Source organism: Acomys russatus, chromosome 10 (assembly GCF_903995435.1).
Source record: "Acomys russatus chromosome 10, mAcoRus1.1, whole genome shotgun sequence".
In the NCBI taxonomy this organism is placed as follows: Eukaryota; Metazoa; Chordata; class Mammalia; order Rodentia; family Muridae; genus Acomys; species Acomys russatus.
The window spans coordinates 8,658,804-8,675,688 of NC_067146.1; the positions used below are offsets into that span (position 1 = coordinate 8,658,804).

Sequence of the window (16,885 nt, forward strand, 5' to 3'; positions counted from 1 at the left end):
AAGAACTGTAACATCCTAGTTTAGCAATGTGTAGGTTTTGAAATCTAAGATCAGGAATTCTGTACCATGAAGGGAAAAAGTAGCCACATAAGTCCTTGTAGTGAGGAAAGCATCATTTGCACACACTCATTCATTGATCCACGTATTAAATGTTGAATACCGGGCCAGCAGATGACTTGGGTTTGTTTGGGCTTGAGGACTCACATGGTGGGAGGGGAGAACCAACTTTGGCACGCTGTCCTCTGACCTCCACACATGCACCATGGCCCACATGTGTACAGACATTCCCACAAACGACTAAAAATGTAAGAATACTTGTAAATATTATTAAATATTCTAGCTATTCTAGGTCTATTCTGGACCTAGAGATTCAGGAGAGAACCAATGGTAACAAGCATCCAGGCTCTCTGTCTGTTGCAAATGCTTTATGGCTGAGGCAGATGTTCTTTTCCTTCGCTCTCTGGGAGGCAGTACCAGACAGTAACAACCTGGAGCAATGCTTCTCTAACGACGACGACAGCCCAGCACCCCACAATCTGTTGTGAATGTATACTTTCATGAATACAATAAAAGTGAGTTACTAGAGAAAGAAATTCAAAATCCAGAAATACAGAGGATGTAAGTCCCAATTTAGTAGATTTACAGACTGTCAAAGTGTTAAGCTGTCTAGATGTCTATTCTCAGATCTGTGTCTGGGGGCACAGAGGTAGCTGGGGAGCTTGCAGACAACCATAATCCTCAGACTGTGGTCTGCAAACTGTTGTGAAACACAGGGCTCAGGACTAGACTTCCTGGCTGTGAACTCGTCTTCCCTTTGCTAGCCAGAAGACTCGGGGCAGGTACTTTAGTACCACTGTTTTCAGTTTCTTTGGCATGAGACCATCAAAGAAGATCCTGTCGTACAATCAAAGCAACATAAGCCAGTACACATGAAGCACCTGCTAGAGCACCTGGCTCCTAGGCACTGCTCACATGCTGTTATCATTACTGATACTACCTCGGTCATTACTTCTCCTTCTGCTGTGTACCCATAAAGTGGAGCTTGTTCTTTTCCTTCCTACTAACTCCTTTTCTTCACTCCATGGAATCTACCACAGAAAGTAGAGTCACCAATGCAAGTACATGCCAACACCCCAGACCTGTCTCCTCATGACACGATGCTTGGGCTGCTCAGATGCCACAGTGGAAGGGCAAAGACACACCTGTGGGTCTCCTCACAGAGCACCATGCATTTCACCTGCCCATCAGCAACTGGATGAAAGCAGCACCGAGACAGCTGTCCCTCCTTGTCCCTGAAAAACCCAACTGTGTGGATGACAAAGGACCCAGGTGCTGCCTCAGGGGAGCACATGCTCTGTTCTTATCTATGATCCGAGAGCAGCACAGCAGAGGGACCACGCCATGCTTCCTGTAACTGAGCACTATCCCCACCTGCGTCTCTCACCTATTGCTCCCTTGCTAATATGTCTTATATTCTCAGTTAATATGTCTAAGACCTACTTACTGTGTTTTCTCAGATTAGCCACCTACAATAAGCTGGAAATAAAAATATCAAGTAGACATGGTGCTATCTTCAAAAAACAGAAAGTTTAGCATGAGAAATCATATTAAAAGATAATTTATAATTGTTATAAAGAAAGAGAAATTTTCAGGATAGAAAACTCTTATCTTGGAGAACAGCAGACAGGCTTAATAACCATACCCTTTAGCACTTCGCATCTTTGAAACCACACAATTCTGATGTACGCAGAAGATACGGCTATGGCCATAGAACAAAGCAGGTATTTTAGCGGTGAGCAGACTTGGAAGCTAATAGCTGGAACGCCTTTGGTCTTAAGATTTACTCACTTATGTGTAATTACGTCTTGACGAGGTGGACAAGAGAACAGGTGAAGTGGAGTTCATACCTGTATCAGGCTGCAGTAACTGATTTAAAGGACAAAGGACACAGCTACTAATAAAAAATGGTGAGTGGCATATTTGAGAGTGATCTGACAGGTGCATCATGGACTTCCTAGAAGTGACATTATGCTGGCAGTGTGCCTCGCCCAATAGGGGCCAGATATGGCCATGGAGTTACGGGTTTCAACGTGTGCTTGTGACTTAAGCTCAGTGATCATGTTTAATAAAGTGAGTCTTTAGTTCGCAGATTGACTTGTAGCATAGTGTGCTCTCTCTCATCCTGTCCATAAAGCCTACATGATAAAGCTGCTCTCTTTATTACATAGCGTGGCATTTCAGGATAACAGACACTGGACGAGTTCCTGATAGAAAAGAGACTCATGGTCAGACAAAATCATAAAGCTTAACGAGCTTCTGTCACTGTTTCTCATTTTTCCCCATTTTGGGTTTAGTGACTATGTTCATCTAGCGACCCATCTACTCATATGTGCAGTTGGTAACATATGTGTGTACTTCCGCTGCCAATATGTGCTAGGCTCTTGGAAACTTCCCTCCTAGTAGAAAATGGTAGGAGACAAGTTAGCAAAAGTGGGATCTGTGATAACTTCCAAGTTATCTGTGGTAACCTTTAAGATATCCGGGATAAATGTTAAGAAAGAACTCCTAGCCCCTGTGCCTGCAGCACTCTAGAAAGCAGGCCCAAGGGCATGAGAATGGGTGAGCTGGCCCTGCCCCTCATCTGGGCAGTGGGAAAGCTGGCCCTGAGAGTGTAAAAGTGGGAAAGTTGGCCCGGCCCCTCTCCTGGCCAGTAGGAGAGATGGCCTTAAGGGAATGAGAGTGGGTGAGGTGGCGCTGTGCCTTGTTTGGGCAGCACGGTACAGCTGGCCTGGGTGGCATAGGTGTGACCACTGGAGAGCTGGCCCAGCCCCGAGCTGGGGCAGTGTTAGAGATATGGCCCTGGTGGCATGGGTGTGACCATTGGAGAGCCGGCCCAGCACCGAGCTGGGGCAGTGTTAGAGATATGGCCCTGGTGGCATAGGTGCAGGAGCACTGACCCCCATGCTATGATTTCTAGAGAACCTGTTCAGGCTCTTGCTGGTTGCCACAAGCAGGAGAGCTGGTCCCACCCCTCTCCTGGTCAAAGAGGGAGAAATTGGCCCTAGTGGCATGGAAGAACGAGAGTTGGTGGGACAAACAATACAGCCATTGTCCAGGCCCAGATCTAGGGCTCTGAGTTGGCCCACCCCAACATTTACTCCACCTATGAACTGCTGGAGCACATGAAGGGGCTGGTCCTACAGACCCAACGTTGGAGCATCTCCTTGACACCGGACAACAACAGGGTATCTGAGAGGAGCTATGGCGAGGATCCAGTATTGCTAGCGTAGCAAAAGCCAGAGGCCTTGAACCACACAATAACTCATCACAATGAGCATTTACAAGTAAAGCTGTTGGCTAAAAGGGTATACTGTGTGACACACCCCAGCTTCCACAGTGAGATTTTTCTCTTTTTTTGTTGTTTTTCTTTTTCTTTTTCTTTTGGGAGGGGGGGTCTGCAAAGGCAGAAGGCAGATGTGGAGGAACAGGGAGATGAGTGGAATTGGAATGCATTATGTGAAATTCACAAAGAAAAAACCAGAAGTTTAAAAAAAGGGAAGGAAAAAATCCAGTGTTGGGCTTGGGAGTGCAGCTCAGTGGTGGACTGTTGGCCTTGCATATGCAAAGTCTGGAGTTCAATTTGAGGTAGAAACAAACAAGCAAGCAAGCAAACAGCAAATACTGAAGTAATGGTCAAAGGAAAAGTTTTTGGTATTGTTGTTATTATTATTACTTTCTTGATCCTGATATAAAGTGCTCCATTCAGGTAATTCAAATAAAGGCAGATTAATGAAGAGATAACTTATAGAAGCATGGTCAGTGTTGACAGAAGGAATTAGGGATGTTGAGGAAACAAAGACTAGGAAAAGCAGAAAGCTGAAGACAAGGAATGAGGAGAAGAAACTGTTGTCAGGGCCCAGAGAGCTAGAGCTACAGCTACTGAGGAAGCTTCATCATCCAAAAGAGGGGAAGGAAAAATCTAGCCTTTCTTCTCTAACCTCCTGGCTCCTGCTGGTAGTCGCTCCCAGTACAGCCCACTTGGCAAGATGGCCTTCGTGGCCCTCCTTAGTTCATAGAGGTTGGCCTCAGCATTGAAAATACATGGGGAAGGAGAAGGGAAGAATGAGAAAAATCAGGACAAGGGACTTGGATAGGTAGCACTTTGAAATAACGTCCAGTTGACAGGAGACTTTCATTAAAATTCAGGTCTCATCAGAGGAACAGCAATCCAGAAGGGAGAGTGAATGCTGAACACACAGCTGCGGCGCCCCGTCACTGCACTCCTCACTGCATGTCTAACACAGCATGAACACACAGCTGCGGCGCCCCGTCACTGCACTCCTCACTGCATGTCTAACACAGCATGAACACACAGCTGCGGCATCCCGTCACTGCGCTCCTCACTGCATGTCTAACACAGCATGAACACACAGCTGCGGCGCCCCGTCACTGCACGTCTAACACAGCATGAACACACAGCTGCGGCGCCCCGTCACTGCACTCCTCACTGCATGTCTAACACAGCATGAACACACAGCTGCGGCACCCCGTCACTGCACTCCACACAAACAACTTCTCATGATGCTTCCAGTTCATCTTTCTGATATCACAGAGTTTGCTCACAGACACCCCCCTGAGAAAGTTCTAGCATGTCTCTTAATTCTAATGCATACTTTCCTTAGTCAGGTAGCACAGCCAACGAGACTAGGGAAGCAAGTATTACCTCTTCACGTGGAAGAATTCAAGCCTTCTACACCCTGAGTCCCTCATACTGTGTGACTTATGGAACAATGTGTTGTGTTCACTGTTCTTTTCCTGAGACAACAACACAACAGGCTGGTCTCAAAGTCACACAGATTCACCTGACTCTGGTGTGAATCTACCACAACTCAAGGTGTGAGCTGCCACACCCACTTACTGTTCTTTTTTTAATCAAAACTAACGTAACTGTCAAAGTATATACCCGTAACTCGAACTCATGATTTTTTCCTTTCCTATTTATTATCTCATCATAAGCAAAGATGTATAGCACAGGCCTATGAAATGAAAGTATCTACTGTCATATAATTTCCATTGCCCAGAAACCATATATTCAAGTAAAACATTTAATATTAACAAGATCGTTACTTGAATTAAATAATCTGACTTTTAACACCAGTTTACTAGTTTAAATTCTCTGAGCTAGTCTAGTTATTTATACAAACTACCTAAGAAATGGCTCAGAGAACTGACTTCCCGCTGGTAATTGACGTTACATAAGATACCTAATTTCCTTCCTGCTAATCCTTCCTACTCTGGGATGCATTCACCAGTGGAAAAACAATTCTTTCAAGGACAAACTCTAGACAAACAGTAAAGAGTTGCCTGAATGACAATGAGACTAACCATCTCCCACAGTCAAACTTTTTTTAATTCCCTTCATGATCTTCGGAATTTCCATTATCCAAAGTATATCAGACCTAAATTTCCCTAGTGTCTATTTAATTTATTTCTTTTTGTTTTGTCCCTGTTGAATATGAAACCAGATGGTAATTCTTCTTCTTTCTAAAGTTATGACTCTTGCCAAGTCATAAATGATGATTAAAAACAGTACTTTAGGGGCTTGGAGAGACAGTTCACTGGTTAAGTTCACTAGCTGGTCTTCAGGAGGACCTCTGTTTGATGCACAACACCCATATCATATAGCTTGCATTTGTTTTAAGAGATCCAACACCCTCTCCTGGCTTCTGCAGGCACCAGGCACACAAGTGACACACAGATGTGCACATATGAAAAATACACTTTAAAAAGTTAGGAAAGGATTTTGGTACTCCTTATTACCTGTAGAAGAGGCCTCTGCACCCCCAGAACCTTCATGGTGTCGGCATTAGCAAGGATCTTCAAAGGGTCAGATGTTTTGGTGACTCCTTCAATCTCCTTGTTGATCTCAGCCAAGACCTGATTAAGGAAGATGTTTTTGATATAAATGGTGAGGAACTCTCGAAGAGAGCACTGTTTGGCAGGGCCAAGTCCAAGGGCATGTTCAATCTCCTGAATAAATCTGGAAGACAAACAGGGTAAAAAAGGTGGTTAAATAGATTAGAAAAACATAAATATGTCACCACACACATCAGTATCTGTGGGTTCAGGCTGTTTCCATGGAGACAGCAAGGTCATCATTTCATCTCAATACAAGCCTTAATTTTTTAAAGGATGAGTTATTTCACTAATTAAATGAAATAGAATGGAATAGAAAAGCATGGCTTCTTCTGTGTGGGGCATGACAAAATACTTTGGTTAATTCTCAAAAGAAACTAGACTATAGGAGTCAAAGGAAAAGTATGATAAACAGAAAACAAAATTATAGGACAAATTAAAGAATGTACCCACAAGTTCTACACACTGCTCATTGGAGTTGCTTATATCTAGTGTGGGGGCGTGAGAGTATCTTTCATTTACAATGACTCTGAGTGTGCTGGCTAAGAAAAGGGAAGAACAGGGATGGAAGACAAAGGAGATTTTCACCTTTATTTTTAATGTTTTATTTCCCTTATTCAAGCATTTAAAGTATATATGCCAGAATGTTAACAGCTGTCCTAACTCACAGATGAATATATATTATTGTTTGCACTTTTCTATAGCGGCAGCCTTGCTTTCAATGGTTTAATACATACAAATTTAATTTACTATAGTTCAGTTAAATAACATCAGCCCCGACCACACAGCTTACATCTTAGAGAATCACAGTACAGTTAGCACCATGCAGTCGGTGTAACCACATAAAGCCAAACTAAGATGCTGCCCCTTCAGAAGCAGAGCACGAACAGCTGCTGTGCGCTGTGGTCACGGAACAATCACTTCTTTCCAGTCTATTGCAAATGGTTATTGTTCGCCATCTATTCAGGTCTTGTACAGATGATGTGGTTGTTTTCTCCTTGTCACCAAGTGAAAAGGCCATGTGGCATTTTATAAAAAGCAGATAGTCCAAATAGTTGGCTAATACAGATAGAATATAGGAACAAAACCACATGAGATGATACCGGAAGTGGAATAGAAAAGAATATAAAACATGTTATAGAAGAAACACATGACCATGACAATTTTGACACTGCCATTTCAGAAACACATGCAACCAAAATAAAACTTCTCAGTATAAACTCAAAAATTGGTTGTGATAGGAGGGAGGGCAAGGATAAAGAGTGATGGGTCATCATAACAAGTCATGCTGGGAACTCCTGGAGGTGTTTTATAGCTGTGGGAAAAATAAAGATAAACTGCTCACAATTGACTAAAGTGGAGAAGCACAAAAGTTTGCCAAGCACGGAAAAGATACACATGCGGATCCACAAAGTACTCGGTATGACGCCAGAAGCACCATTCAAGTACAGTTTGATATTTTTAAATCACTTTATTCGTATTTCCAAGGTTCCAGTTACTAAATACATTTTAGACTGTAGTTTCCTTGCTTTTCATTTCTACATATGTTTAAAACTGGCAGTAAGAGCTTTTAATGTTTTGACAGAACTCTCTAGAAGACACAAACTAATTAAGAATAGCTTGCATTGTTTTCCTACATGGTCATTTTTACAGTTCCACAATGTTATGCAAAGCAAGGGCTGCTTGTAATGTTTGCTAAGAAGAGAGGGGAAAAAGAGTCAAGAAAAGAAGAAGAAATAGCTAGAAAAGCACATTCTAACTTGTATCACAAATGCTGTCTAGAAACAATATGAAAAACCCAAAGTCCTTAGTTGAAAAGTGGTCAAAGCCAGGAGTAATTTAGAATTAAAAAAAAAAAAAAAAAATGCAATGTTCAGTAAACATAGGGAAAAAAAATCTCAAGTTCATCATAAGACAAAGGCAAAATAAAGTACGTTGGCATTCCAATCTCTGAACCTATGTAACTGGCCAAATTCCCAAGGTTTGAGAGCATAGTGTGTTAGTGTGAGTGTGGGGAAGGAGACAGACTAACATAAGGAAAGGCAGCACAGTATGCAGAGAGCAGGTTGTGGTATTATCGAAAACTACACATGGATTTCTTTTTCACTCAGAAACACCACTTTTGGGAAATATTCCCAAAAGCTAAGGACAGGAAATAACCTTAAAGTTGATCAATTAGGTAAAATGAAGGAACTGTGGCACACCACACACTGGAATATTGTGTACCACTCTCTGCCCTCCAAATGAGCAAGTTTTGGATTCACAGATATGAAAAGTTCCCCGCTCACAAGGGTAAGTTAAAAGAAGTGATAATGTATACTTGGTAGCGTGTAAGAACTATATATTCTCATTGTATACTTTAGCACGGAGTCTCACAAAATCCCAACACATAGCTGGAGGAGATGGGATGGAGCTGAAGTTTGAGACTAGGAATGAGAATTTTCAATGGTTACTTTAAAAAACCTTTTTTTGATTCTTGCCCCTGGCGGGTTGCCTTACCAGGCTACAGAGGAAGAGGTAGTCCTGATGAGACTTGGTAGGCTGGGGCCAGTTCGTAGGGGAGAAGAGTCCTGTCCCCACCCTCGTACCTCCTCCCCCTTCCCTCCCCACCCCCCCTCCCTGCCCCCCCCATCTCTCTCTGAAGACTAAGGGAGGGGAATAGGAGGGAGGAGGGAGGGAAGGTGGGATCTGGAGGAGAGGAGGGATGGGGATGAGGGTGGGGCTACAATTGAGGTGTAAAGTGAATAAATTTTAAAAAATAAATTTCAAATTTAAAAATATTTATTACAAACTGAAGAATTAGCTACCTAGATTAAAATTAAATTAGAAAATTTAAAAATTGCCTACATATATCACAGACTAAACTTTGAAAATTAGTTTCTAATTAGACCACATTTAAATTTTAATTGTTTAAATTTTTCGCTTAACCTATAATTTACTCAATAAATGATCATACTAAAGATAATCCTAAATATTATGCTACTCCATTGATTGTGCTCAACCCTCCCAGCTCTCTTTCTCTACCCACCTATGTGTATATGTGTGTGCACGTTATAATGCTAGGAAGTAAATAATGGAAACAGTGACCCAAAGAATTCAGGGGAAAAATGAGAAATTGAAAAAAGTAACAATAAGACTTCTTACCTGATTTCAACAGAGAAAAGAAAGAGAAGATCTTGTGAATTTTAAAAGAGATGGTGAGTGGAAAAAGCAGGTAAAGTGAGAGATAAAAACAGTTAGCTATAGCTATAATTTTAAGACCTCACAATTCCGTATTGTCCCTCTGACCCCTTCTGACTCTGTGGGACTTGTAGAGGAACCCCACCAGGGCATTCTGGTCCTCTCAGGCAGCCTCCAAAGGAAACTGTTGCTGCTCATCTGCAAAGGAGCAGATGAGAAAAGCTCCTTTTATCAGAATCCCATTCATTTTCTCTGGAGGGACTAGAAAAATGTTTCTTGCATTTTCTTTTCAAAATCTTATTAACTGTACAAACAATCTTTTTACTAGTCGGCCTGTTCTCAGAAATCTTAAATTATCCATGTTTTCTTTCTCTCGTAATGTAATTGTCCTTGGTGTCCCTAAACCATGAGATGGCTTCAAGCAGCTCTGGCAGGGGCCCCCATCACTTTCAGGGATCCATCAGTCTTGAGTACAACCACTCCTTCCCTACAGCACACACATCCGTCTCCAATGCCACATCCAGGTGGATGCGGCCATTCTTAACTCGGGGGAACCCACTCAACATGTTTCCAATCTGCTCTCAGAGCTTTAGGGCAGAAAGCATGAAACATGGGAGAAGGAAAGAAAAATTAAGACTACTCCAGACCCTTCTGTAGTCAGAAAATGAGAGGAACGGTAGCTACCAGGGTTGGGGGTGGCAGTGGGGACATTTTCATCAGAGAATACCACGTTCAGTCAGACATGAGAAATAAACTCAGGAGCTCTACCATACAAGCTGGAGAACAAAGTTAATACTTGGTATACAATGAAGCACGCAATAAGATTTTAAGTATTTTTAACACAAAATAAACATGTGAAAGGTAATAGCATGTGTTTAGTTTGGGTTGGCCATTCTATATCATGTTATATACCTTAACATTCATACATTTAAAAAATTAAAAATATGCAAAGACATGGGCAAGCTGTGCTTGTTTTGGCAAGACTGACATGGAGAGGCACTGCTTCTACATGCGGTGAGTGCTGGCTAAGTGTGGCAGCTGCTCTAACAGTAATGTTCCTGCTGTGCGAGTGTGAGTGAGCACGGAGATTCTCTAGCAGGACACACTACTAATTACATCAAGATTCTGAATGTGTCAGAAACAAACAAACCAACCAACCAACCAACCAACAAACAAACCCAGGGATGCCCGAAAGCCTCCATGAAGCCGGCAGTGTGAAATGCCCCCTATGTGCCTACATATACAGAGTAGACTCTTGGGAGAAGTATACTGAACAAGATACAGAAAAAGGAACATATCTTTTGATCTCAACCCATGGTTTTTGAAAGTAGGATTCAATTTGCTTGACAGACAGTGTTCTCCCACCAAAAGTTTGGATTAGAGGTCCCAATGAACCATTAAAAATCAGAAGAAAGTTCATCTCTCATCCCCACCACTCCAGTGTCAACTGGTTCCTCTTTGAGAAAGGGCATTCATTAAGTCAGTTCTCGCTCTGCCTTCCTTTTGGGCAATATGGCCGTTCACACAAGCTTCCTCTCCCCTCTCACAGAGAATCATAAACTCATACTGTCATGTTAATGAACACATTATTAAATCAAACATTAATCCAGGTTTTATTATAGATACCCCAGAGTGAACATCTTCTTTCTACTGCTGGTGAACTACTCCAACAAGTACAAATATTTTAAAATTTTTAAAAGATTTATCCATTTATTTATTTATTATGTATACAGTACTCTGTCTGCACATACACCTGCAGGCCAGAAGAGGGCATCAGATCACATTATGGATGGTTGTGAGCCACCATGTGGTTTTTGGGAATTGAACTCAGGACCTCTGGAGGAGCAGTCAGCACTCTTAACCTCTAAGCCATCTCTCTAGCCCCAAGTACAAATATTTTAAGTAGCTTCTGATATTTTTTGTGGGCAAGTTTATATTTTATTTCCTGTTCCCTTTGCCCCCAAATTCCCATAACACATTGCCTGTTTTGCTTGTTTGTTTTTCCTACCCATAATCATTTTTAAAATGGTCTGTTGAATGTGAGGCAAGAGGGAGAGAGAGGTACAGAGGAGAATCATCAAAAAGTCCAGTCTTTGCGACAAGGCTCCTCCTCAGCTCTAGGGGAGTAACGAAACACTGAGTATTGGATATTGTCAAGAAATTACCAGGAGGAATGAAACCACTTCACTTCAGAGTTAAGCCACAACAGATGGGACCCTGCGGAAGGGCTGTTAGCTAATCTCTGGATGTGCTGTCACACTGGGGGTTGCCCAGACCTTCCAACGATAAGCAGGCAAACACAAGCAACAGGTGCATCTGTGCATGGGAAAGGAGACAGCGAGAAGCAAAGGAAAGTATCTACATAATGCTGTGTGTGGAGTATCTAATTACAGGGTTTTGAAGACTGTTCTCCAAATAAGCCTCCTCAGCAGAGGGTGTAAAGCAGGGTAAACCGTAAAGCAAAGGATGAGCCACATGACTAATTTTCACTGCAAGTTTAAAACATGAGTCTTATCCCCTAAGTCTAGTGTTGATAGTTGTGCATTTGTAAATATTAAACTGGATATTTTCATTTCATATTATTATTGAGGAGGACTTGAAAAGTCTCTGCATTCATACTTTTTAACATATTTTTTAAATGAGGGTTTCTTGTAGCAAGTTATTTGTTCTCTGGAATATACAAATGAGCATTCACTACCTACATTTCAACCATCATTTTTGAATTTTTTTTATCTTGATGTGGTTCCTATCCAGGGACTTTGTAAACTAACTAAAATTTTAATCAATCATCCCAAGCCCCTTGCTAAGCCTAGACTCCTTGTCACAAATTGTATTTTATTGAAAAGCATCATTGTTTTCATCTCAACCAAAGAACTGTGGCAGGTACCAGCTAGACATAGCATCAAACGCACAGCATCTATACCTACTACAGGCATGCAACGAGAACAGCAAACTTTATTTATCTCAATGAAAAATAGCTGCTTGAAGTAGACTTTTATTAGGATAAGGTGTATTCAAAATCCCAACTGTGCTTCATTTGTATGGGAAAAAGAAATCAACCTAGAACCCAAATAGAGTCAAGGACTCTATTCCCAGACACGAGCTCGTCCTTGCACAAAGAGCTGAGAGCAGTTAGTTATACAACACAGCCACATGGGACTGTGGAATCTAATCCAACTAAGGCTGTGAGAAGTGCTGGAAACAATTTGGTCTGCACAAAAAGGGCACACAGCACACACGGCCTCCTTATGACATGTCTGTATGCACTTGATAGCTCTCACATTGACATTTAAGGCAAAGCAAAGTGCAAGACAATTTGGGCAAAGGAGTGATGAAGGCTCAGACGTGATGAAGGCTCAGGCGTGATGAAGGCTCAGCAGAACTGGTACTTGTATTATCTGAGTCAAAGAAGATTTACAAGGGACTCATTCAGAAACAGCAGCAACAGGCATATTTAAGGCCATAAATCAGTGAAACATGAAAACTGAAGAAAAATCCATAAAGGTTAATGCACACTGGAGCACATTTGCCTCTTAATTCATGGGAGTGAGCCACTGGCACACTGGGGAGAGGCTCTCCCTCAATAGTCTGTAATTGCTCATGCTGAGGCTAACTATGAGCTGTGCCTTTTGTATATAAAGATTTTCTGGGGGAAAAGTACAAAATAAGCTCATCATTGCAGAGACCAATCGTGTCCTCGGCTTGTGCCCCTAGGAGACAATTTGCTGAACTAATGAAATCAGAAGGGGTTTGGGTGCTCTTATTTGTGATGAGTGAGAGTCAAGCCAGAGACTTGAGGAGAAACGAGGCAACAATCATCAAGTAACGAGAGAAAAGAGTGTTACCTATGAAATTTGGACTCTGCAGGCTTACAAACAAATTTAACTTTCAAAAGTCTTGCCATGAGTGTATTGCAAATGATTTGAGACTGTTTAAGTGCTCCCTCCAGACTGAAAAGCACTTTAGGAAAAATGAAGTAAGCCTCTTTAAAATGACAGCTGTTAAAACTTTTAAGCATATAATTTAGAAATTGAAGAGAGACTTAAACTCTAGCCCTTAAAATAAAACAATCTTTCTTTAACCCCTCAAGATACAAATAAATAAGCCAATAATATGGGCTATTGAACCAAGCTCAAAGGCAAGATGGTAATCTCTCTATTCTGATAGGGTTGAATTTTGTTTTATTGCTTCAACATACTTTACTTAAGTTAAATACCTTCTTATGTTATTATATAAAAGATAAAGCTGTCAAAAATTTCCACGAAGAATCTAGCAGAAGCAGCCGACCACGTGGCCTGGAAACGTGAGTGCATCAGAGCTAATGCACTCTCTTTTGGTGCTGGAACTCAGTGGCCTTCAGACACAGTAACACAAAACACAGGGAAACATGGCCAACTTTGTACCTGTTGCTACATCAGTAGGAGCAGTATTAGTAACTGTTCGTAGGGCAGAGCTCTTACCATATCTGGCTCAAAGAGCTTTATAAGGACTTTTCAATATAAATGTCAAAGGCATCCTAGGAAGACTGAACTATTATTATTTTTTAAAGATTTATTTATTTATTATTATGTATACAGTGTTCTGCCTGTGTGTACACCTGTAGGCCAGAAGAGGGGCATCAGATCACATTACAGATGGTTGTGAACCACCATGTGGTTGCTGGGAATTGAACTCAGGACCTTTGGAAGAGCAGGCAGCACTCTTAACCACTGAGCCATCTCTCCAGCCGACTGAACTATTATTGTCTCCATTTTCACAGGATGGCATTGAGGTACCACACACGGGTAGTGATGTGTGTAGTCACTGTGCTTTGGGTCACAACGTCCTTAGGAAGATGTCCTGCAGAGAAGAACAGCAGGATGGCATCACACACTTAGGTAGTTTCTCAAGATCAAGCCGGGGGTAAGTGATAGGGCTAGAACTGGCCCTAGACAGTGTGGTTCCAGAGACCACTCTGGACTTAAGTCTCTTCTGACACACTCCTGTAATTCTCAGACACTCAGCCCTAGGGTCAGGATACCTGAGGTGGGTTATCTGTAGACACAGGTACACACTGAAGTCTAAAGTGTGTGATAAGGAGTGGAGAGAAAAGATTATATGATTATATATAGTGTCCCTGTAAGAATATTTTAATAAACCGAGAATAAATATTTATGTTAAAATATAGTAAATCTTATCTTCAGCTTAAACTGTTGGTCCCTGACCACCTGTTAGGTCCTTTCAGCTGGATCTCCTCCTGATAACTCAAACTATGCCTCACCTAGAAGAACTCTTTGCAGCTGAGTTCCCATTGCTTTTGCAGTTCTCTCCTACGATCTCCATATTGATACCTTTATTAACACAATCACCCTGGGTCGAGCTTAAAAATCATCTATCACTTTCTCCTAGCCTTCCTATTTATGCAAGAAACTTTCTGTTCAGTGTTCACATGTGTTTGTTTGCTCACCACTTTATTTGGGCAGTATATATGGAATGTGTATATTATGCTACCCCTGGCTCTAGGGGCTAAAGCAAGCCCAGTGCTAAAGCAGGCTCCCTCTGCCTCACTCACACAGTATTTGGCATGGATGGTACTAGCTCAACTAGTTCAAGGGTGGAGCTCAGGCAGACATTCCTGTTCCTCCATTACTAAGACTCATAACTTAATTCCGGTCCTTGTTAAATGAGATGATGCAGAGAGATGGTAAGAAGTTGGTATAATCTCACTTATTTCCCTGGCTTACCTGATACAATCTCCTATGTGATTTTTCTATTTTTCTGAACCTTGCTTCCTTCAGTTTGTCATCCTAATTTCACGAAAGGACAGAATATAAAGGCACTTACAAGTTTGTAATGTGTCCTGCTTTCCCTTGTCCCCAGGTCACTGCACAGGCATGCCTGTTTACCTGAGCACTGTCCCTCGGCCATTTCATGAGCTGCATGCCCACAGCTAAAAGCTTCGGTGTCACGCCTCCATTGTGCCTGTGCTGACTGTCCTGTTCCTATGCCAGCACACACTGCACTCCATCTACACAGCACTCTGGGTGAGGAGACCTCACCCTACTGGTCAGGTGACATTCTGTATTTGCTGTAGGTAGTTTGGTACTTATAGGTAAGTATACCCACGCAAGAGTAAGCCTAGTGCTTTTTCTCATGGACTGTCCCCTGGCCTCTAAGTTACTTGACCTCAGTGGTACAACACCTAATTAATTACTTTATAGTACTCCACATTTTTCTACCTGTTATCTTCTCTCTGGTAACATAATAAGCTCCTTCTGTGCAGTAACTGTATTTTATGTATCTCTGAATCATGCCGGAAACATAAATTAATTAAGCAGTGCATGGTTAATAAATATTCTAATAGATAATACTACTGAATTATTATTACAGCTTATTTAGTCTTAGTTATTAAGGGCTGTGACTTTTACAAGTGGTCACTATGCTTGGGTTATTTTACTGTTTTCTTTTACAGATTACAATGGTTAGATAAACACGATGCTAAGAGAACTGAGGTGGTGTGAGAGAGTAAAATAGAAGACGCATGCATTATGTTAAATGTATCAAGCTGAGGCACTTAGAGACAAATTATCAGTATATGAAAATCGAGTCTTGCTCGCTCATGTGAAGCTCAGTGAATTTGGCCTGACCTAAGCACCACTCAGGTATCAGTAATAGAAATCAATATTGGAAATAATAGTGGAAATTTATCATGTATTAAAAAAAAGATGCGTGCACCTGCTGCAACAAAGCTGTTGCACATATGAACTCATAGCTGTAACTGAATGCGCAAGACGTGCATAAGATCAAACCATCCAAAATTCTATCATGGATGGGGCACGAGTAAATGAAGTACTACCCTGAGTTCCTCATGGAGCTGCCAGTAATTGATGGGTGACGGTGGGGGAGAGGCAGCTTTCATCACGGATGTGTCCCCTGAGAGACTGCCCATCCCAGTGGCCGGCTCTACACTCATGTGCACACTGGCAGCACTAAGTGTCTATAGCCGGTGGTAAAGAAAGACGCACATGAGGTTGGGAAGGAGAAGTGGTGGGCAGCAATGGGAACAGCTGAAGGGAGGGACTAGGGGCTGGATCTGGCCAAAGGACATTACCTGTATGCTTGAAATTCTCAAACAATTTAAAACTAAAAAAGAAAACCTTTTTCTGGATGAGACTGACAGTCTACTTGGTTCTCTTTCAGTGTTTCTAAACAGGATGGATTTTATTGTGCATCGTAAATGAATGCCTTGGAAGGCTCAACTTGAATTATCTCTAACGAGCCTATTTGGCAGCTAACCTTGTTCCATGATCTTAGCTTAGATTATGTTTTACCCATTCTACGTTTACTATTACTTGATTAACTACCAACCTTAATGCGCAGCAATCTAAGAAAAAAGTACCTGCAAAATGATGTGTTATCCTCAGCAAACAATTATGAGATGAGCCCCAGACACACAGCATTGATTGAATCCTGAGTCTTAAGCTCTTCTACCTTTCTTTGTCTTGTTTTATTTGAATATTTGGTTATTTCAGCTCAGCCACGATCATCCTCTCATTCCACTGTACCACGTTCACTTTTCCAGGGCGATATGCTTTTAATGAGGCATCAGGCAAAAATTCTCACAAACCCGTCATTCTACAGTGTATAAAGTCCTTCTCATACTTACTCCAGGTACTCCCGTTCTACTTGGAAAAAAAGCATTTTCCAGAATCACTTTTAACCATGCACTATTCTCTCAGGGTTTCAACACAACACAAGGAGCCTGTACAGCACTTATCTAGGATTAAAAGTGAAGTAACCTGAGTGTTTC

At 41.7% G+C, this 16,885-nt stretch overlaps 1 protein-coding gene across 1 annotated transcript in view; it reads right to left on the minus strand.

Annotated features, from left to right (window-relative positions):
* Exoc4 (exocyst complex component 4) overlaps nucleotides 1–16,885 on the minus strand; it is a 741,149-nt gene that overhangs the window by 210,173 nt on the left and 514,091 nt on the right. Inside the window, exon 11 of the mRNA XM_051151762.1 lies at nucleotides 5,821–6,040. Within this exon, the coding sequence (XP_051007719.1) occupies nucleotides 5,821–6,040 (220 nt within the window). The remainder of the gene's footprint in view (nucleotides 1–5,820; nucleotides 6,041–16,885) is intronic.